The 22731-nt window shown below is 44.0% G+C and overlaps 1 protein-coding gene across 8 annotated transcripts in view; it reads left to right on the top strand.

The window, feature by feature from the left end:
- The window catches only part of LOC122652749 (polyubiquitin), a 50627-nt gene that overhangs the window by 3018 nt on the left and 24878 nt on the right, over positions 1-22731 (top strand). For 2 of the 8 annotated variants that reach the window (XM_043846581.1, XM_043846577.1), the window contains exons 2-3: positions 9221-9231; positions 18867-19142. In XM_043846581.1, coding sequence (XP_043702516.1) covers positions 18867-19142 — 276 coding nt within the window. In that variant the 5' untranslated portion in view covers positions 9221-9231. Of the gene's footprint in view, positions 1-9220; positions 9232-13301; positions 13312-18174; positions 18216-18866; positions 19827-20388; positions 20397-22004; positions 22012-22731 lie in introns of those variants that run through there. The other 6 variants (XM_043846580.1, XM_043846586.1, XM_043846591.1 and 3 more) reach the window with 6 other exon arrangements.

The raw sequence follows: 22731 nt of genomic DNA, 5'->3' as shown, positions 1-22731 counted from the left end.
TCGAAACTGCTTGCAAGAAACCTTTTGTTTCGTGTAACATCCCTAGGTCATTACTAGCCAAGAGTATATCGTCCACATATAGTACCAAAATAATGAAACAACTTCCCTTTGTCTTAAGATAGATACATTGATTAGCACGATTCTCAATAAAACCAGAGGAAGTAATCGTGGTGTCAAACTTAAGGTACCATTGTCGAGAAGCTTGTTTCAGTTTATATATGGATTTCTTGGGTTTACAGATTAAATGATCTTGATTGTTGTTTAAGAACCCTTCTGGTTGCTCCATATATGCCTCCTTCATAAGGTTACCGTTTAAGAATGCCATTTTGACATCCATTTGATGTAACTCAAAATCAAAATGAGCTACAAGGACCATGACAATTCTAAATGAACCTTTTCTTAAAACTGGTGAAAAGGTTTCTTTATAATCAGTATCTTCTTTTTTATTAAACCCTTTCGTCACAAGTCGAGACTTGTATCTCTCAATGTTACCAGTAGAGTCCCTTTTGGTTTTATAAACTCATTTACATCCCACAGGGATGGCTCCTTCAGGCAGCTCAACAAGATTCTAAACTTAATTCTTTGCCATAGAATCCATTTTATCCTTCATGGCATTAAACCATAAAATGGAATCTCTAAAGCTCATGGCTTGTGAGGATGATGTTGGATCTGCTTCAAATCCATCATCAACCTCACAAGTTTAGGTAAACATGAAAATCAGAAGAAATTGCCGATTTTCTGACTCTTAAGAATCTTCTTAATTTTGTTTGTTCAATTTCTATATCCTCATTTTGTACAATAGGAGGTTGAACAACAAGTTCAGTAACAACAACATTGTCATGAAGTGCTGGTTCTTTTGATGATGAACCCCTATAAACAATGATTGGAGGAATGATTCCTCCACTTTCTTGTGTAGCAGACGGAACTTGAACAAGTTGTTTATGAAACTGAATGTTCAGTAATTCTGAATTCCCACTGTTATTGCCATCCTCCAAAAATTTAGCATTCTTAGATTCTACAATGGTAAGTGAGTGAGATGGACAAAAGAACTTGTAACCCTTAGACCTATCTGGATAGATAATGAAAAATCCACTGACTGTTTTAAGGTCCAACTTCCTTTTATTTGGATTGTATACCTTAATTTCAATTGGACAACCCCATACACATGTATGTCTTAACCTAGGCTTCCATTCAGTCCAAAGTTCATATGGAGTCTTTGGAACTATTTTTGATGTACCCTACTCAATATATACATTGCTGTTTTTAGGGCTTCACTCCACTGGGTTAAAGGAAGGTTGGAGTTATTGATCATACTTCGTACCATATCCATAAGCGTCTAATTCCTTCTTTCAGCAACGCCATTTTGTTTTAGAGACCCATGCATGGTATATTGAGCTACTATACCTTGCTTAGTAAGGTATTGGGCGAATGGACCTGGTCTCAATTCTAATTCTGTAGTTGTGTGCTGTGTGAGACCTTAAAGGCCCTATACTCCGTAAGGAGGAGTGAGTTGAGAATATGATGCATCAAGTATTTGTCAGTTATTCCTACTTCCATTCCTTTGAGCTGAGCGGCAATGTCCCTTATTTTCATGATGTGATCACGCACAATACCTTTGCCATTGTACTTTAAAGAGCTGAATTTTGCTATCAGGGTACTGATGATAGACTTATCATTGCCAATAAAGTAGTCATTGGTCGATTTCAAGTATTCCTTAGCTTTGTCACTTGTAGGGATAAAACCTCTAATGCTCTTGCTTATATAAGCCCTAATGAGCTTCATACTCATATGGTTCGATCGAGTCCATCTATAATGACAAGTCCTTTCATCTGGCGTATTTGCATTAGTGAGGGTAGGGGGTTCATCCTCAGTAATCGCCAAATCCAAATCCAGATACCCCAAGGTAAGCTCAAGCAGCTCTTTCTAATCAGCATAGTTATCCCCAGTCAGAAGGGGGAGCCTAAATTGGTTGTCAAGCATAACTGCACAATATAAACCAAATCAATGACATGCTCATGGAACTTTATACTGAAAATTAATCCATGATAATTTCAGTAACAAATTATAGCTCATTACAACCTACCTTGGCTAAGATTGTGACTTTCTATAGTTTGTTTCCTTAGTGTTGATATCAACCAATATTGATAATCAACAACAAACCAAACTTATCACAGTCTACCTTTGGACAAAGACTGCAACTTGTAAGGTTTGTATCTTAAACAATAAGACTAGAATGCATCATATCCAAACAAGAGGAATCCCGTACCTTTGGGCCTTAAGAATCCCCCTCGTCTAAATATTTATCAATCTATTTTATCCCAACATATGCACAAAAATTAACTTCCCTTTGAGGCTCGAAGTTAATTGTCATAGATTTGTTGCAAAGTGTATGATGCCTTAGGATTCATTTACAAAATTGCCATTGAATTAAAGCTTTATGGACTTATCATGAAGTGTGGCAAACACTAAGTCTTTCAGTGGTAATTTAGTAAATAAATCGCATTTCATGAACCCTGAATCATAAATTCTATGCCACCAAATACCTTTATGTGACACATGGGTTCAACAGTTTAATCATAATATAAGCAAGAATATCATTAATGAGCATAAAGTAAATAATATTGACAATTTGTGCCATCAAGGGTACACAAAAGAGCCAAAATTGTACTGCAAGTAGTACCTAATGACATAATTGAAGGTCACAAACAGTACAACACTATAGAGCACGTCCAAAAACCCCGGGTTGGCCTCAAGAATCACAAAAATCGCAAATGTATATCAAAAGATATGAACCAAATAAATTCTGTCACCCATTGTAGGACAGTTTCTGTCCTCCCACTATTTTAAGATATGGATAGGAAGACAGAATTCTATCCTTCAAGAAAGCATGCAAAGCATATATATATTATAATAGTGAACTAAACAATATTAAATCGGTTCAATCAGAACCGAACCAAAACAATATTACAAAACCAAGACAAAATCAAACCATGGTAAAAAAACCAAGGGTCAACATCCAAAAGTGCATGTTAGCAGGTAGCATTAATGGGAGGCTCACGTTAGTAGAATTCTTAGTATTTGAATTTGGTAATTCAAAACTTTACAGGATCTTAACAATCCAACATATTAGGGATTAAAACCCCTCCATTAATTCAATTACTTATCTTACACGGTTACTATAACCGTTTATTTTATTTTTATTTTTTTTTGTATAAATCAACATTAAAGTTCTCAAAAGGACTAACTGACCCTCAAACAAAAAAGAAATGACATCCAGGTCCCTTTCTTCAACCTCAAGAACAACCCAGCAACCCTTACGGATTTCATCCGAATATGAGGCCGCTGGAAACCAAGCGGCCACCGGTCATCATAGCACCGGAAAACAATGGTCCACAGTCGGCGATTCTAATGTCGGTCATCATTTCCGTTAGTATGCACCCAAATATCCATTACATAAAACCCAAAAACAGCCCATAACCTCCAATAATGGTGGGAAAAAAGGTTGCCTACCCATTTCCGTTAATGTTTGGCCACCACCCAATGAAGATCCAAAAGGCCAAAAATGGTGGGAAACCTCAATCAAATTGGTTCTCAATCATAGCCAATGATCTCAAAAGATGGATATTAACTATACGTAAATCATAATATGAAAACTCAGAACAAGGTTTCAATACATTAGCTTAATAATATGGTTCACATGTTCATAGGATGAACAGAATATGAAAAAAAACTCATTTATATTAAACACACTTGATTCCAGAATTTCCAGAAAGAAATTCCTATATGATTCTATGGCTTCACAAATCGTAAAGCTATAAATATTAAACAACCATTAGAAAGCAACCATTGGCATTTATACAATGCCGTTGTCATACACCCATACAAGGTTTCACTTTCAAAGAACACATTATACAACCAAGTAAGTCCATTATCAGTAACATCATTTACACCGATCAGAAGCTGAAAACACCGACAATAAAGTGACCAGAGTGGCATCAGCTTGCTCTGATACCAAAATAAAAGGATTCCCAAAACAATCATTGTCATAATCAAAAAGAGGTATGCACTCTACCTCTTGACGGTCCCAAAAAAATATTTGAATCGTCTGATGACATGTCTCTGATCAACTTGCAGAAACAACAACCTATCTTCTTCTCCGACGAAGTCTTCTTCCGATAGGACTCCATCAATGGGTAAGAGATTATTTGGCTCTTGATAGTCTCTCTCTTTCTCTCAGAACACACAAAACGACGGTAATTGTGTGCGTATAGAATAATAGAGCCAGAACCCCCTTTACCTTATTTTACTCCCCAAATAACTACCCACTATCACAGTAGTTACCTGATGCCGCAATTTGGGCCACATCAACCAAAAGTACTTGCATCGAAATAAGACTCCAATCACTTAGTAATAGAGGCCCCTTCAATTCACTGCCTATAATCAAATGGGGTTAATCTAAAGAAGGGAAGATTTTGATCGAAAAAAATAACAGCCTTTTGGTTCTCCGGGATCTTTATCCTCTAACCCCCTGGGGGCAATAATCAGAGACAGAGATAGACAGAGAGACAAAACTTCCACCTCCATTGTGTTTCACAGTCGAAACTCTCTCTCGCATAGTAGTAGAGTGTTATTAGACGTAAAATGACGAGTATATCCATGTTTTTAGCTGTTGTTCACCATGTCTTTAACCACGTGCTAATCAGAGTAGCACAAAATTGATAGAAAACAATTTCAACAGGTCTTCACCTATTTCACAATTTCAGTTTCAAATTCAATTGATTTTAGTTTCTCATAAATAAGGTGAATAAAGCATATCAAATACCTCAATTTCAATTTATGACCCTTGAAATTGAAATAGAATCATAGCAAAACAGCCCTAAATGAATAATTTAATGTAAAATGACTTTGAACCGCTCGGGTAGGATATCACCTTTGTGTCTACCTCTCTGCTACTTACAAGAAATGACTTTGTTGCCCTTCAATGTGCTTATATTGTTTTGTTACAGATCATTGGTCCACTCCTCTATACCGGTTGCTTGGAAAGCCCTCTTCCATAATTTAATAAATTGAAGGGAAAAAAATAGGGAAAATCACTTAGATCCACTATATAAGAACTGGAATTACAAGATAAGTAGGTTTCAAATTTGTTTTACATCCATTACTTTCTATGTTAAAAGATTTGCTTAATCCCCAAAGTTTGTTAATACTCATGCTACGTTAAAATAAAATAAAAGAAAACTTCCAAAATTACCCCAACTTCATTTAACTTTTTTAAAAACTGTGAAGTCCGATGAAAGTGCACCTTAATTGTAGGAGTAGAAGTCAAAGCTGTTAGTATCCCCTAAAAAAAATAAAAACAAAACTGTAGCATCGAATCCAAAGGGAAGTACATCTTAATTGTAGGAATAGAAAACAATACAAACATATTTAAAAAAAAAAATGATGGTTCACTCACCATCCTAGGGTTCACCAACCCCTCCTAGGGTTTTAGTATGTTCCAAAATACCCTCCCAATACCTATTCCCGCCCTGCCCATTCACAGTTGGTGGAATGAAACTCGGTAAAAAAAAAAACAAAAAACAAGGAGTAAGGGAAACAATTAAAAAAAAAAAAGAGAGAAAATTGTGCACCCCTTCCCTCCTATTTTTTCCATCGTGGTTTAAAAGTTTAAAACAGATTTTTGGGGCAATTTTGGAAGTTTACTTTTTTTATTCTTGTGTGGCCTGAGTATTAACTAACTTAGGGGATTGAGTAAATCTTTTCAAAATGGAAAGTAGTGGATATAAAACAAATTTGAAACCTACTTATTTTTGTAATTTTCGTATTTTAAAAATTGTCCCAAAAAATTATTGCCTGGTCACGTGGTCTATGTGCCTAGACATAGTAGTACACAAAATTACCACCCCATCCCCTAAGAAATAAAAGGAAGAATATTTTCTTTTGGCGTGTTTTACATACAGGACTTCCCACACGGGCTTTTCTCTCGAAATGGATTTCAGTCGAGCCTACATGTGTATTCTGTGATTCATACAATGAATCGATCTGGCATCTCTTCTTATCATGTGATTGGACTAAGTATATTTGGGCTGCTGACCCTCTTGGATTAAGAACTGAGCACTTCTCTGCACCCTCCTTACTGGACCTCAGTGTCTCTCTCCTTGGCAAGTTTGCCTTGGATAAACAATCTTGCATTTAGTTTTTTTTTTCTGTTTTTATTATTACTTTTTATTATATATGGGTTGTAAGAAACAAGATTGCTTTAAGTGCTGATAAAGCCGATCCTATATCGGTTATTAAGAATGTCATGCGGTGGTTGACTGACCTTAAAATCCATCCCCCTGGCCAAACAACAAATCAAGCCCACAACACCGAGTGCACACACCTTACCATCAACACTTTTTTACCTACTGTTGCGTCGAGAAATTGCTCAGCGGTCCTTCGAGTGTCGTAACCTGCAAAAGACCATGGGTGACAAAGGAGAACCGGTGTGGTTCCGACCGAGGACTCTCCGATGCCTAAGTTAGATCTCTCTGAGAAAACAGATGAGTGAATAGTAATATTCAACATGAGTTAAGATGTCCCCTGACAGGGTTGTGTGCCTTGCCTTTTATAGTAGTGTATGGCGGTGTGGAGAGTCCCAGTTGATGTAGAGTGTTTGCCGTAGGTGATAGAGTTCTTGAGTAGCAGGGCTCCTCCTTGATAGGTTGTCTTCCCGTGAGACGTGGTGTCACGGTAGACCTGGTAGTCGTCTTCCAGTAAGAAGTAGTGTCATGATAGACTTAGCATCCTTGGTGGATAGACCTCATCTACGTGGTAGATGAGGTTCCTAGTATATGAGTCCGTTCAGACTACGTGCCTCGATAGGCGGTGGCCTAGAGTCCTTGGTGATGCGATCCGTGTCTTGTTGATGGCGGTGGCGACTACCATGTTTGAGGGAGACTATGCCTGGGGATGACGTGTTCGAGGAATCCATGTCCCGGGATCTTCGCCCAAGGGGGTTGGCGCCCAAGGAGATCCATGCCCCAAGGGGGTTTGGCATCCAGGGAGGTCCGCGGCCCCAAGGGTGGCCGCGCCAGATGGGGTTGGCGCCCGTGGGCGTTGGCGGTCGGCATCTGCAGTCGATCCTTCCCTGGCTCTGTCTTGGCCCACATTCCTGGGTCGTGCCACATGGCGACCTCTGATTGGTTGGTATGAATTTGGGTTCATCATTTGCCCCCCACTCTCTTGGAACGGAGTGCTCAAGAGAGTATCTCTTCATTCTTGTCTCAATTAGGGGGTCCCCTACGAATAGTTTCTTCTATGAGAGTGTGCTTGTAAATAACTTGGTGAGGGAGAGGTTATGGGTTCAAACCTCTCCTCTCCCATTTTTGTCTCTTTTTCTTTTTCCCTTCTTTTTGGAGTTATATGCCCTTATCTCATTCTCCCTTTTTCACTTCTCTTCCTCTCTCTCTTGGTTTTGCCCTCTTGCTTTGCTCTCTTTCATTTTTGCTTGGCTTTGAGTTTTGTCACTATTCCTTGTGCCCCCCATGTGTTTGTTCTTCAGTCACAACGAGAAGTAGTGCTCTCCCTTTCCTTGCTTGACACCTCTTGGCTACCCGCTTTGACTTGGCTTGCTTCGACGTGCATGGCTTAGTACTTGGCCTTGGTTGGTGCTCATCCCTTGCTTGCCATCCACAATCTACGCCCGTCGATCGACGCTTATTTCGATCTATGTTGGGCTCTGATTCGCGCCCATCACAATCCGTGCCAGTCACGGTCGGCGCCCGGCTCGACCCACGCCCTACTTCGATCGACACCCTACTGCTTCACGCCCGGCCTGGTCGGCGCCTTTCTCGATCCACGCCCCTCTGAGTCCACGCCCTTCTTGATCCGTGCCCCTCCGGTTCGCGCCCTTCTGGTTTGCGCCCTTCTGATTCACGCCCTTCGATCGGCGCCTAATATGTTCCTTTCTTTCTCTTCTCTCTTTTTTTTTTTTATTTTTTTATTTTATTATACCCGCATTGTTGGTCGCAGGTTGGCCTCCCTCACTTCGAGTTGGTTGCCTTGCTTTGGGAGACTATCATTCTAAGTAAGTAGCTAGTAGCTAGTCTGCTTCCTTGTTTATCCATGTCTTCATCTGATGACTCTGATCCCACTACAGTCGTTGTTGGATCTGCTGAAGAGTCTTCTTTAGGGTCATCATCCCTCGCGGATACTTCCTCTTCCTTGCCTACCCCTGTTGCTAGTGATGGGGAGGAGGAGGTTTCTGGAGGTCCAGCCCCTAGCAGGGGTCGTAAGGCCTCCAGAGCTTCTACTTCAGTCGGTGACCCTAGGAGCAAGTTGGCTCATATTCCTAGCATCTTGACTTCTTCCGACTTGGCATCACTTCATCGGGAGTACCATATACCCTCTGAGGTCATGCTTCGCGTCCCTGGTCCTAATGACCGCACTTACTCCCATTGATCGGATGAGGTCTGCCTTTACCGTATCTTCTTCGCTCATGGTCTTCGTTTCCCTATCTCCCATTTTTGTGGAGTTGGTGTTGGAGCATTGGGGTCTCACTCCTGGGCAGGTGTTGCCTAACTCTTGGCGTGTCATTCTGTTCTTTTACTGCTGATCCTTCAGTTCCAGCTTCTTCTCCTTCCGGGGTCACTGGGACCAAGCGGAAGGGAGACCCTGACCCCCTGGCTTTGTGAGGGCCAGACCGCGGGTTATCCTTCCACGATCGTCTCGTACTATCATGGCTCCTGGATCCTCTGTTCCACCCCCCTTCTAGAGGCAAAGGGGTGGTCTCCTCTTCTTCTGATGCTGTTGCTGATCCGCCCACCTCTTCTCCTTTGGTGCTGCCTTGGGATCTCAAGGAGGGAGCGTTGTTGACCAGTCGCGGCGTATGTTGAGAGTGGCTGGATATGGGGAGGCTTCCTGGCGAGCATTCAGTCCTGCAGGGGTTTAGTGACGCCTTCCTGACACAGTCCCTCTATCAGGACATGGCTTCTGTGAGTTATGCTTCTCACTCTTTTGCTTTTGGTGTTGTTATTATTCTTGTACTTGGGATGACTCTTTGTGGCTATGTTGCTTGCAGGTCCAACATCATGTCACGGAGACTGTGCTTCACTTAGAGAGCCATGCCTTCTGAGAGATCCAGCTGAACCGCAAGTTTCAGGGCTTGAAGAAGGAGCTTCAGGGGCATAAGGTCGCCCGGGAGGAGGACATGGCATGGGAGAGGAGTGTGGCTGAGGAGCTCAGGGTGGCGTCTGCTGTAGCAGTCGAGAGCTCATCTAGAGTTTGTGCCCTGGAGGAGGAGCTTCGCGCCTTGAGGCGGAGTCATGAGGTTGAGGTATCCGAGGCCGGGGAGCGAGAAGTGGCGGCTTATCAGAAGTCTCCTGAGATCACTGCGTACTTTTACAAGTACAACTAGGAGATATATGACGCCGATGCCTGAGACTTGGCGGTCCGCATTCTGGAGATGACCCCCGACTATGACTTCTCAGGATTCCCGGAGGTCACCATACTGATGCCTATGGCTGCGGCTGTGGCTCGTGCTTCTCTGGAGGGCGACGTTGTGACGACGGAGGAGGGGGTGGTCTTGCCCGAGGAGAGTGTTGCTCGTGATGTTGAGGCTGATATGATGTCCCCCGCTGGGTCGGATGCCGCCTCTCTGTCTGATGCCCCCTGAGTTGATAGGTGTTTACTTTTTGGATGTTGAACTTTGGATTGCGATCTCTTTTGGATTGTATGCACTTGACTTTTTATCTTCTTCGATGTGGATGTTGCATGTATGTAATCCTTGTTGCTTTGATGGTTCTCTTACCTTTGTAACCCCCGGTGGTCTGTAGTCCTTAGTGATGTTTACGTCTTGACGGTCTATAGACCTTGGTAGCCTACAGCCCTTGGCGGCATAATGCCTCGGTGGTCCTCGAACCTTGGTGGTCAACGGGCCTTGATGGCATAACGCTTTGGTGGTCAACGGACCTTGGTGGCCAACGGGCTTTGGTGGCATAATGCCTTGGTGGTCAACGGACCTTGGTGGCCAACGGGCCTTGGTGGCATAACGCTTTGGTGGTCAACGGACCTTAGTGGCCTACGGGCCTTGGTGGCATAATGCCTTGGTGGTCAACAGACCTTGGAGAGGTGGCAGTGATCTGGTCGAGTAGTAGAAGATAAGTATTTCCGAAACCAACTCTTTACTTCAATAAAAAATTTCAACTTATTCTTGAAACAGTGATGCCATCTACTGCTACTGCTACTACTGCTGTTACCACTACCGCTACTATTTTACTGCTGCTATTGGTGGTGTTGCTGCTCTACTGCTGTTACTTCTACTGATAGTACTTCTTCAGGTGTTCTGAGTTCCAGGTACGGTCTACCTTCTTGCCCCCCAGAGTTTTCAAGCGGTATGTCCCTAAACGTATCTGCTTGGAGACTATGTATGGTCCTTCCCAATTTGTTGATAGCTTCCCTTCTTTCCGCGGCTGTGATGCACTTGCCCTCCTTAAGACTAGGTTCCCCTAGTGAAATAACCTCTCTCAAACCCTGGCGTTGTAGTATTTGGCTGTTCGCTGCTGGTACGCCACGTTTCTCAGGAGTGCATTCCCTTGTACCTCATCCAGGAAGTTCAAATTTTCTCGCAGTCCATCTGTATATGTCCTTTCATAAAAGTGCAGTACTCTATGGGACATGGCGAGGAGCTCTACCGGTGCCAGTGCCTCTGTGCCATATGCTAGGCGGAATGGACTTTCCCCTGTGGGTGTTCTTACTGTGGTGCGGTATGCCCACAAGACACTCAGTAGTTCTTCGATCCACTTCCCTTTGGCTCCTTCCAGTCTTTTCTTTATTCCATCCAGTAGGGTTCGATTTATTACCTCCACCTGACCATTGGTCTGTGGGCAGGCTACCGAAACAAGCCAATAGTCAATGTTGTAGCTCTGACAGAAGGTTCTGAACTTGGGGTTGTTGAATTGCTTTACATTGTCGAAGACTATGATCTTTAGCACGCCGAACCTACAGATGATGTCGTCACGGATGAACTTCTCCATTTCATTCTCTGTGATCTTGGCCAATGGTTTGGCCTCTACCCACTTGATGAAGTAGTCGATGGCGACCACCAAGTACTTACGGTTGCCTGATGTTGCTGTGAAGTCCCCTAAGATGTCGACCCCCCACATGGCAAAGGGAATGGGGTTAAAGATCGATGTTAGTTTGGTGGTGGGTAGATGGGGTACTGGGGCGAACAATTGACATTGCTCGCTAGCCTTGACGTATTGTATTGCTTCTTCTTGGATTCTTGGACAGTAGAGTCCTTGTCGAAGGATTTTGTAGGCTAGATGTCGTCCTCCCATGTGGCTTCCATAGATCCCCTCATGTACTTCTGCCAAGGCATATTGGGCTCCCTTGGGTCCTAGGCACGAAAGTAATGGTGTTGTGGCCCCCTCTTGTACAATACTTTGTCCAAGATGGTGTATTTTACAGCTCTCATCCTTATCTTCCTTGCTTCGACCTTGTCTTCTGGTAAGACATCGTTCTGTAGGTAGCCGAGTATAGGGTCCATCCAGCTAGGCCCTTCCTCAATCTCATTGACTTGCTTCTCCTGGTATGTTGGTTCATGTAATATTTCCATATACATTGCACTAGCCAGGTTTCTGAGTTCATCGTTGGCTAGCCTGGACAGTACATCGACGGTGGCATTTTTGACCCTGGAAACTCGAACCATGTCGAACTTCACAAACCCGTTAATCAACTCTCGAGCACGTGCTAAGTATGATGCCATTCGATCGATCTTTGCCTCGTACTCTCCATTCACCTGGTTCACCACTAACTGGGAGTCACTCTGGATGGATAGGTGTGTGACTTGAATGGCTTTGGCCACCCGGAGTCCAGCCAATAGTACTCTATACTCTGCCTCATTGTTGGATGCTGGGAAGGTGAACCGGAGTGTATACTGGATTCAAAATCCTTCGATGCTGGTGAGTATGAAACCAGCTCTGCTTCCTATGGCATTACTCAAACCATCTATGAACATCTCCCATGATCTTCGTTCTTGGTCCTCTGGTTCCTCTGCTTGTACCTCAGTCTCAGGTAGGGTGAATTCGGCAACGAAGTCCGTTAGAGCTTGGCCTATAATGGCCGTCCTGGGTTGGTACCTGATGTCGTGTTCGCTCAGTTCAACTGCCCAGGCGATCAATCATCCGGAGATGTCTGGCTTGTGCAATACCTTCTTTAATGGTAAATTGATGAGGACTGTGATGGTATGGGCTTGGAAGTAAGGTCTGAGCTTCCTAGCTGCGATCACCAGTGCATATACTACCTTCTCAATCCTTGTGTACCTGGTCTCTGCATCAATCAAGACATGGCTAACATAATAGATGGGTCTCTGTATCTTACCCTCTTCTTTTAGTAGCACTGCGCTCATTGCGACGGGTGTCGTTGCCAAGTAGATCTGTAACTCTTCGTTGGGTTCTGGGCACCCAAGCAATGGTGGATTCTCGAGGTACACCTTCAACTCTTCAAACGCTTTTTGGTACTCCTCTATCCATGCAAAGTCTTTAGGACTGCAGAGGTTCTTCAATATTTTGAAGAATGGTAGGCACTTATCTCCCAACCCTGACACGAACCTTGAAAGGGCAGCGATCCTTCCATTCAATCTCTGTATTTCTCTGACTGTCCGAGGTGGTGCCATCTCTTCAATGGCCTTGATCTTGGATGGGTTGGCTTCTATTCCCCGTACTGAGACAATGAACCCCAAGAATTTTCCTGACGTCACCCCGAAGGCGCACTTCGCAGGGTTTAGCTTCATCTGGTTCCTTCTTAGCACAACGAACACTTCTTCCAAGTCGGTCAGGTGTGGGTGGGCTTGGACGCTTTTCATAAGCATGTCCTCTACGTACACCTCGATGTTGCGCCCGATCTGTTCCTCGAACATCCTATTGACCATCCTCTGGTAGGTGGCCCCTACATTCTTCAATCCGAACAGCATGACATGATAGCAGTATTTCTCCTTGTCCGTTCGAAAGGCGGTGTAAGACTCATCATCCTCATGCATGAGGATCTAATTGTAGCCAGAATAGGCATCCATGAAACTCAGCATCTCATGTCCGGCGGTGGCGTCGATCAGCAGATCAATCCTGGGTAGTGGGTACTCGTCTTTTGGGCACGCCTTTTTCAAATTAGTGTAGTCGACGCACATTCTCCACTTCCCACTAGGCTTGGGTACCATGACCACATTCGTGAGCCAGGTAGGGAACTTCTCTTCTCTGATGAACCCTGCTCGGCTCAACTTCTCGACCTCTTCCTTGATGGCTACATGTCGGTCTAGGGCAAAGTTTCTTTTCTTCTGCTAGATGGGCTTCCTAGTTGGGTCTACATGCAATTTATGCTCTGCTATGGATCTGGGTATGCCTGGCATGCCTGCAGTTGACCATGCGAAGACATCCATGTTAGTCTAGAGGAGGTGCCCTAGTTCTTCTTTCTGTTCATCGCTCAATAATGAGCCAACCTGTACGACCTTGGAAGGGTCGTCCTTGCTGAGTGGCCAAGGGATGAGGTCCTCCACCGGTCTTCCTCTCTTTTCTGTTAGTTCATCTCTCGGGTCACTGACCAGGTTCTCTATGCATAGTGCCATCCCCCGTGTGTTGCCATTGTTCTTCTTCACGAAGGTGGCATAGCAGTCTCTGGCCTTCTTCTGATCACCTTGAACTTCCCCCACTCCGTTATCAGTGGAGAACTTCATCTTCAGATTGAGCAGAGACACCACACCTCTAAGGGCTATCAGGGAAGGTCGCCTTAGGAGGCCATTGAATGACACCACGGACCTGACGACCATGAAGTTTACCATGATGGTCACTTGTCGAGGGTGCTCTCCAAAGGTGACGGGCAGCTCTATGGTGCCTCTGATGGAGGCTGTGGCGCCCGAGAATCCATAGAGGTAGGTGGGTTCTGGCTTAAGTTGATCATCTCCGAATCCAAACTTGCGATAGGCTTCCAGTCAGAGTACATCCATGGACGCAACTGTGTCTATCAGCACCCTGTGCACAGGTCGGTTGGCTATCTCTACCTGTACTACCAGGGCGTCCTCATGTGGAAAGCTCACACCTTCCAAGTCATCATCCGAGAAGGAGATCACCGTCTCGGTCTTGGCCATCTTGCTTATCTTGCTTGGTTTCTCTGCTGCTCCCATAAACCTGGCATGGGCTTTGGCCTTCCTGGTTGATTTTTTCCCCGGTCCTCTAAGTATGGTGAGGATGGGGGCTCCCTTGGTGCCGCTGGGCTCTGCTACATCTCTTCTTTCATCAGTGCGGTCTCTCTCCCTATCTTGGACCGCTCTTCTTTCTTCCCTCTTTGGTTCTCTTCCTCGGTCACGTCCTCTATCTCCTTGGCTCGAATGGCCATCATGTCTCCCATTCACATACTTGTTCAAACTCCCTGCTTTCACAAGGCCTTCTATCTCCCTCTTCAGTTGGTAGCAGTCTTCCGTGTCATGCCCACAGTCCTTGTGGAAGAGACAGTACTTGCTGGGATTGCACTTCTCAGGTCCTGCTAGCATGGGTCATGGCCATCGAATTAGGTCACGATCCTAGATCTGCATAAGAATTTGGGACCTGGTGGTGTTCAACGGTGTGAACTCTGGACTGCCTGCTCCCGCACTCCTCTCTGGACGACGGTCACTTCTTCCTGTTGGGCGATCGCCCTTCTCTTGTCGACATTCAGTCCTCGACCTCTTACTCTCTTTTCGGTCATCTGGTGCTGATCTCTTGTTGTCCTGTGGCTTGGCTTCAATTGCCTTCTTCCGGGCTTGTACTATCAGGGCTATGTTGGCGAACTCGTTGCATCGCTCCAGGAGCTCCTTCATAGTTCTGGTCTCATGACGAGCTAGGTCCTTGATCAACTTCATGTCTCGGATGCCGCCTACCAAGGCGGCATGTTGGGTCTGATCGTCTAGGACTCTGACTTCTAAGGACTCCTTGGTGAACCTGCTGACATACTCCCTGAGGGATTCCCCAGGATTTTGTATCACGTTCAGTAGAATGACCGTGGTCTTCTTTTGCTTGACACTACTCTGAAAGCGGGTCACAAACTATTCGCATAGCTCTGCAAACGATCCAATCGACCGTGGTAACAATCTGGAGAACCATGAGGTCACCGTACTCTTGAGGGATGCAGGGAATGCTCGATAGGATACCACATCCGATCCACCATATAGCGTCATCATGCCATTGAAATAGTTGATGTGGTCATTAAGGTCGGTGGTACCACTGTAGAGTTCATAGGTAGGTAACCTAAACTCAGATGGTAGTGAGGCTAACATGATCTCTTTTGAGAAGGGGTGTTGTCCAAGGATTGAGTGTGTCTCACCCTTGGTTTGCTTCTTCAACCCTTCCAGTTTCTCGTCCAACTCTCGGAGTCTCTTGTCTAACTTTTCATCCCATGCTTGTTCACCACACTTTACTGGTCGTTCGCTGCGAGCTCGTTCGAGTCCTCTCCTGGAAGTCCCCTCTCGTCCCGACTATTGGCGAGATGGTGAAGGGTCGCGTCGTGATGAATCTTGTCTTAACCGCAAGGGGCTTGCTTCACGATAAGTCTGGCTTTGCTCTGACGCATGACTTCCTCCTAGTCGACCATCAAACACCGACCTCCAGATGGACCCTTCAGGATTAGGTACCACAGATCGATGTGATGGTGTTCTCCCCTGATTCGACCGTGCTGGAGGATCCGCCGATCTCCCCTAGGTTGGGAAGGCTCTCCCCGCTGCCTGGTGTGCCTCTTTAATCTGTCACCCCTGGGAGGGGTCCTCCTGGGGCTCTATTCACGTTAAAGGTCCATCCTGCGACGATGTGATGTTGCACGCTACCTCAGGTAGTCACGGAAGAGTCGTTGATCCTCGAGGATCTGTCGCTATACGTCATTGATATGACCCATCATTGTTGGGGCATTGGGGTCAGGTACCACCTCCACCACCACTTCGTTGTTGGGTTCGACCATTGCAACTTGATCATCGTCTGGGATCTCCCTCTCCCTCGGGGCATTGTTGGTGGAGGGAGCGATCTTCTTGCCTCGGGGTGCCATGGTATGAACAGTTATGGAAACAAGCTAGTAAAGGTAATGGCTAGCATCGTTCCCACAGACGGCGCTAATCTGTTACGTCGAGAAATCGCTTAGCGGTCCTTTGAGTGCCGTAACCTACAAAAGACCCTGGGTGACAAAGGAGAACCGGTGTGGTTCCGACCTAGGACTCTCCGATGCCTAAGTTAGATCTCTCTGAGCAAACAGATGAGTGAATAGTAATATTCAATATGAGTTAAGATGTCCCCTGACTGGGCTGTGTACCTTGCCTTTTATAGTAGTGTATGACGGTGTGGAGAGTCCCAGTTGATGTAGAGTGTTTGCCATAGGTGATAGAGTCCCTGAGTAGCAGGGCTCCTCCTTGATAGGTTGTCTTCCCGTGAGACGTGGTGTCACGGTAGACCTGGTAGTCATCTTCCTGTAAGAAGTAGTGTCATGATAGACTTAGCATCCTTGGTGGATAGACCTCATCTACGTGGTAGATGAGGTTCCTAGTATATGAGTCCGTTCAGACTACGTGACTCGATTGGCGGTGGCCTAGAGTCCTTGGTGATGCGATCCGTGTCTTGTTGATGGCAGTGGCGACTGCCTTGTTCGAGGGAGACTGTGCCCGGGGATGACGTGTTCGGGGGTTGGCGCCCAAGGAGGTCCACGCCCCAAAGGGGGTTGGCGCCCAAGGAGGTCCACGCCCCAAGGGGGGTTGGCACCTAGGGAGGTCCGTGCCCCCAAGGGGGTTGGCGCCCAAGGGTGGTCGTGCCCGATGCGGTTGGCGCCCGTGGGCGTTGGTGGTCGGAGTCTGTGGTAGGTCCTTCCCCGGCTCTGTCTTGGCCCACATTCTTGGGTCATGCCACGTGGCGACCTCTGATTGGTTGGTGTGAATTTGGGTTCATCACCTGCTAACATTAACTTCCAATTACCTGGTTTACTGATCGTAGGAATTTTTGAACCCGCACTTAAACTAGCTTAGTGGGCTTTTTACATTTTGATAAATGGCCACCATATGCTAACAGATGCAGGTTGCTTACAAACTTCTGACAGCACGGAAGCTGCTCTAGTAGGACTCTTCCATGGATGGCAAACAACACGACAAGAAAACATTATGTTAAGGAGCATATGGACTGCAGACAAGAGTTTATATGACTTGCTTAAGTACCCTTTTTCACTTCCCATCCCGTGGACTTCAATCGCTGTCTATTGTGAACTCGTAGACTTGTTTCAGAATTCTTCTAGCATAGGATTAAACTATATGCTTCTAACTCCTTCAAACACTGCTACTTTAGGACTATAGTTTCTTTCGTGGTTGGTTTTTTATATATGCGTTTCTTTTCTATCAAAAAAAAAAAAAGGGAAAATATTATCTGCACTAGGGGCGCAAGATGTGTCTAGCCACATGGGGTGGGCGAAATGATCTCCCCACCCCTCTTGAATAGCCGAAATGATTGGTGCGTCTTATCCTATGTGTCTGAGCGCAGCCTGCATCCCCATGTGTTCCTAGGAAGAAAGCATCGCCCTAAATAAAAAAACACATACATATTGATTCCAGGTCCACTCTCATGGGCTCCCACGCTAGTGCACAATCACGCACCGTGGAATGACGGATATACACAACACACAAACCACATCACACTCACATACTGTGGGACTAAACCCACACACCCTTCCTTCTTTTTATTTTATTTTATTTTATTTTGTTTTTTTTGGAACTGGAAGCTTTATATATATATTTTGTATAGAGGGGCGATCGAACTGGGGAGGGGATAAGGTAACAGCCAAGAGACTCGAACTAAAGACCTTCTGGTGAGCATGGGCATGAAACGCACCACGGCTCACCAACTGTGCTAGTCAGTTGTTGGTTCCATTATTTTTTTTGAAAGTCTAATCACACAAACCACACCCCAAACCGAAAAATTTCACGTTTTATTTCTAGCGGCTTTGTGTGAACAACCGTTGATAATTGTAATCTCCGAAAGATGGTAGGATTGATAGCTACTTTTCTTGGCGTGTAGGTTAGTGCGTGCCAGCTCAAATTTGCCGTGTCGTCATCTAATTGGATTCGTTTCAGCATTCTCGACGCTTCCCTGTCTTATATAATGAACCCTCTGGTTTTATTCCCCTCATTCGATTCTTAAGACTATCTTTTCGTGTTTGGAAAAGCTTCGAAGTCTCCTTTCAAGTTCAAGGTATGGGAAACATCCCTTTTCTTTTGTTCGTAGTTTCATCTTCAATTAAGATCTAGGTATATTGATTTTTTCTATTCCTTTAGTATCATCTTCGATTCAGATCTGGATATATTGATTTTTTTTTCTGGATCTGAGATTCAATTTGCTTTCAGATTTTATCTAATGCTTTCGCTGATATTATACTGCTTTTCCCTAAATTCGTTATAGTTTTAAATTCTTCTATTTGGTTATCTTTCTTCCACGATTGATGCCTGCTTTCTAATTGATGAAATTTCCCTTCTTCTCTGCCTGATTGGGTTAAGGACATATTTTCCGTTCGTGTGGCTTAGGAAATTTAGGGTTAGTGAGACCTCGACCTGTTATATTGTATGTTTTTCAGATTTTAGCTGTTTGTTTTCTGCAAATAGTGTTACTATTCTGTAGGATGGAAGCTCTTGAGAAATTTTATTGATCGATTAGGAATACCGTTTAGGTTTCGTTTGTGTATCATCCAATTTCTCTATGCGACATTGTTAGTCTGATACCGTTTAGGTTTCGTTTGTGTAACTCGCAACTTGCGCATAGCTTTATCTTTTGATTGCAAAATCTAACCTGACTAATTTTCAACGATGTTTGTTCAATCTGAAAAACGTTCTTGGTTTCTGATTACAGATGCAGATTTTCGTCAAGACCCTCACCGGTAAGACCATCACCCTTGAGGTCGAAAGCTCCGATACCATCGACAATGTGAAGGCTAAGATCCAGGATAAAGAGGGAATCCCCCCGGATCAGCAACGTTTGATCTTCGCTGGAAAGCAGCTCGAGGACGGCCGTACCCTTGCCGACTATAATATACAAAAGGAGTCTACACTCCACCTCGTCCTTAGGCTTAGGGGAGGCATGCAGATCTTCGTTAAGACTCTCACCGGGAAGACCATTACCCTGGAGGTCGAGAGCTCTGACACTATTGACAACGTGAAGGCGAAGATCCAGGACAAGGAGGGAATCCCCCCAGACCAGCAGCGTCTGATCTTTGCCGGAAAGCAGCTTGAGGACGGCCGAACCCTTGCAGACTACAATATTCAGAAGGAGTCAACTCTCCATCTTGTTCTCAGGCTGAGGGGTGGAATGCAGATCTTCGTCAAGACCTTAACTGGCAAGACAATTACCCTTGAGGTTGAGAGCTCCGACACCATCGACAACGTTAAAGCCAAGATTCAGGATAAGGAAGGTATCCCCCCAGACCAGCAGCGTTTGATCTTCGCTGGCAAGCAGCTCGAGGATGGGCGTACCCTCGCAGACTATAACATCCAGAAGGAGTCTACCCTCCACTTGGTGCTTCGGTTGAGAGGTGGCATGCAAATCTTCGTGAAGACTCTTACCGGCAAGACCATTACCCTGGAGGTTGAGAGTTCGGACACCATAGATAATGTGAAAGCCAAGATTCAGGACAAGGAGGGGATCCCACCGGACCAGCAGAGGTTGATCTTTGCTGGGAAGCAGCTTGAAGATGGAAGGACCCTAGCGGATTATAACATCCAAAAGGAGTCGACTCTGCACTTGGTGCTGCGTCTGCGTGGTGGGATGCAGATATTCGTGAAGACCCTGACTGGAAAGACCATTACTCTGGAAGTCGAGAGCTCTGATACGATCGATAATGTGAAGGCGAAAATTCAGGACAAAGAGGGTATCCCTCCTGACCAGCAGCGTCTCATCTTCGCTGGGAAACAGCTTGAGGATGGGAGAACCCTTGCCGATTATAACATTCAGAAGGAATCTACCCTTCACCTTGTCCTCCGTCTTCGCGGTGGTTTCTGAATCTCTTGGAAGTGTTCTCTGTGAATGGTGTTGGTACTTAATTGGTAGTCCCTTCGTGTGAAGGATTTGGAAAAATAAGTTTTTTTTTTTGCCTTCTAAAACAGTGTTTTTTATACGTTGTTGTTATCCTTAATGTTTTCTGCTTGTGTTAGTACTCTTCAGGCTGTGGTGCATTTTGCCATCTTGAATTGTGGATATTTCTTTCAAATATTTACTCTAATTCTGGTTTTTTCTTTTATCTCCTTTGGATGTCTAGGTCCGTAACTTTTTTCCAGGAATTAGTTAATCAATTCGAACCATCCTATTCTGATCGTAATTTGGATAACAAGACCTTGAATCTCCATGTGGGATTACATGCCACTTCGTTCTGACCTGACTTGGTCAAAAAGACTTTTGATGTAAACTATGCAATCTCACTTAAACTATGGTTTCAGAAATTAGATCAGAATCGTCCCTATTGTATTATTGGGAAGCAGTTTTATGTATGGGGGTGTCGTGTACCCCAGCACTCTTATGAGTTTATCTCTCTCCTCCTTAAAATAAGGGGGCAGAGGTGTTTTTTCACATAGAGAGGAGATAGATAGATTTATGGGAATGTTGGCATAGACCCCACTCTCGGACAGATCTTTTTCTCTTTATTATTAGTCCCCACCTACTTGTTGGAGGTTCAAATACCTCGGCTTTAGGAAAATTGCCTTGTAATTCTTTTATGGTTAGGCGACAATCTCTTAATCTCTTAATCCACTGGTTATGGTGGTTGGACGGGATTTTATAAATAATGACAATAGGCATTTAAAAGTCAAGATTTGATATAAATATGGTTTGAGGAAGGGAAAATTTCTTAGGCCCATTAGATAAGAACGGAATTTACAAAATAAGTAGGTTTTAAATTTATTTTACATCCATTATTTTCTATTGTAAAAAAATCTACTTAATCCTCAAAGTTAGTTAATACTCACGGAAAAAGAATAAAATAAAACAAACTTCCAACATTACTCAAACCTCACCTCATTTAACTGTATTAAAAACTATGAAATTCGATGAGAGTGCAACCTAATTGTAGGAGTAGAGATCAAAGCTCCAATTTCCCCTTAAAAAAATTTGAAAATAAAGTTGTATAGCCTCTGAGTCCAAAGGGGGATTGTTGGAATAAAAAACAATTGAAAATTTTACCAAAAAAAATAACAATAGAAACATATTAAAAAAAAAAAAAAAGAGGAAGATTCACCAATCATCTTAGGTTTCACAAACCCCTCATAGGGTTTTGGTATGTTTCAAAATATCCTCCCGATCCCATTCACCGTGGGTGGAGCCCCTTCGCTCCTATTTTTCTCATCGTGGTTTATAACAGATTTTTTGGGCAATTTTGGAAGATTTTTTTATTTTATTCTTGCATGGCATGAGTAATATAGTCGGGCCCTTGCTTCTTTAGGTTGAGATACAGATCTTCTTTATATAGCGGTAGGCCTTTTCTTGCTGGGGTGCTCAAACAAACGATTGTCCAAGACCCAGCAAGCAGAGGAGCAAGTGAAGGCAGGTTGATAGGGCCGCAACGCGTCAGGTTGCTTTGCCCCTAACCGTCGTTAGGGTGGTCGTAGATCACAAGCGAAAGCAACAAGCGAGAAAATCCCAAACCTAGTAGGGACACGCTAGCGCCCTCCGGCTTTCTTCGCTGGCTTTGCTACCTTCGGTTGCAGGTTAGAGGTTTTCTTCGCTCCCTAAGAATTGAACGAACCAAGTTCACCTATACGAGAGCTTGTGCCAGTTTGGAACACAACAAGAAACTTCCCACTTTTGATGTCCCACGATTCTGCTAGTTTAGAAAGATAGGAGGACATGGGTCACTAGGTCAAAAAAGCGATAATTAGAAATTCTCCCCACATAGGATTTGAACCAACGACCAGTCAGTTAACAGTCGACCGCTCTACCACTATATTAATTAAGGTTGAAAACGTGCATAGATAGAGTCAAAGGTGGTCGTACTTCTCCTCAAGGTGGTGTATGTAAGCCAAGAACACTGGACTTGTTTTGGAGATATTAGAATTGAAAATTTAGGTTGAAAATTTTACATTCGTATTTACCGTAAAAATTTTCAAATTTTTTTACCAAAAAACATGTAATCCCTTATAATATTTTATTAAATGAACATTTTCCAAATAACAAAGCAAATAGCGGAAAATCTAATTTTAAGGTAAATTTTGTGTTACTGTCTATTATTCAAAACAAATAGAGCCATAGTTTTTCTTATAGTGGGTTTTTGTCAAATGCCCCCCTGAAAATGCCCATTTGTTCAAATGTCACCTTACAACTTTTTTAATTGTAAACTTTCCGTTACTTTTAAAACTTTGTAGTACTTTGGTCTCTGTCGTTAATCTAAAACGTTAAATGTTAGTTTCAGCCTTTCAGGATATTCAATGATCAAAATGCCCTTCTAATAAAAACCCTTCAAAATTAAAAAATAAAATGATCAAAATACCCTCATCTTCTCCAAATGGTTTAAGGTTTGAAACTGAGAATCTAACCCTAAAACAATTTGGGGAAAATGAACCTTAAAATTAAACTTCCAAAACTAAAAATCAAATCTCCAAAATTGAAATTGCAGTGAAAAAATTTGTGGATTAGGATGTATTGATCGACATGATCCTTTTGGACTTCCACTCCTGTGGTTGCAATGGCGTGGGTTTCATCGTGTTCGGTAAATTGAAGGCATCTCTGTCAT

This window comes from Telopea speciosissima, chromosome 2 (genome assembly GCF_018873765.1).
Source record: "Telopea speciosissima isolate NSW1024214 ecotype Mountain lineage chromosome 2, Tspe_v1, whole genome shotgun sequence".
Lineage (NCBI taxonomy): Eukaryota > Viridiplantae > Streptophyta > Magnoliopsida > Proteales > Proteaceae > Telopea > Telopea speciosissima.
This window is presented reverse-complemented; position numbering and strand designations above follow the sequence as displayed.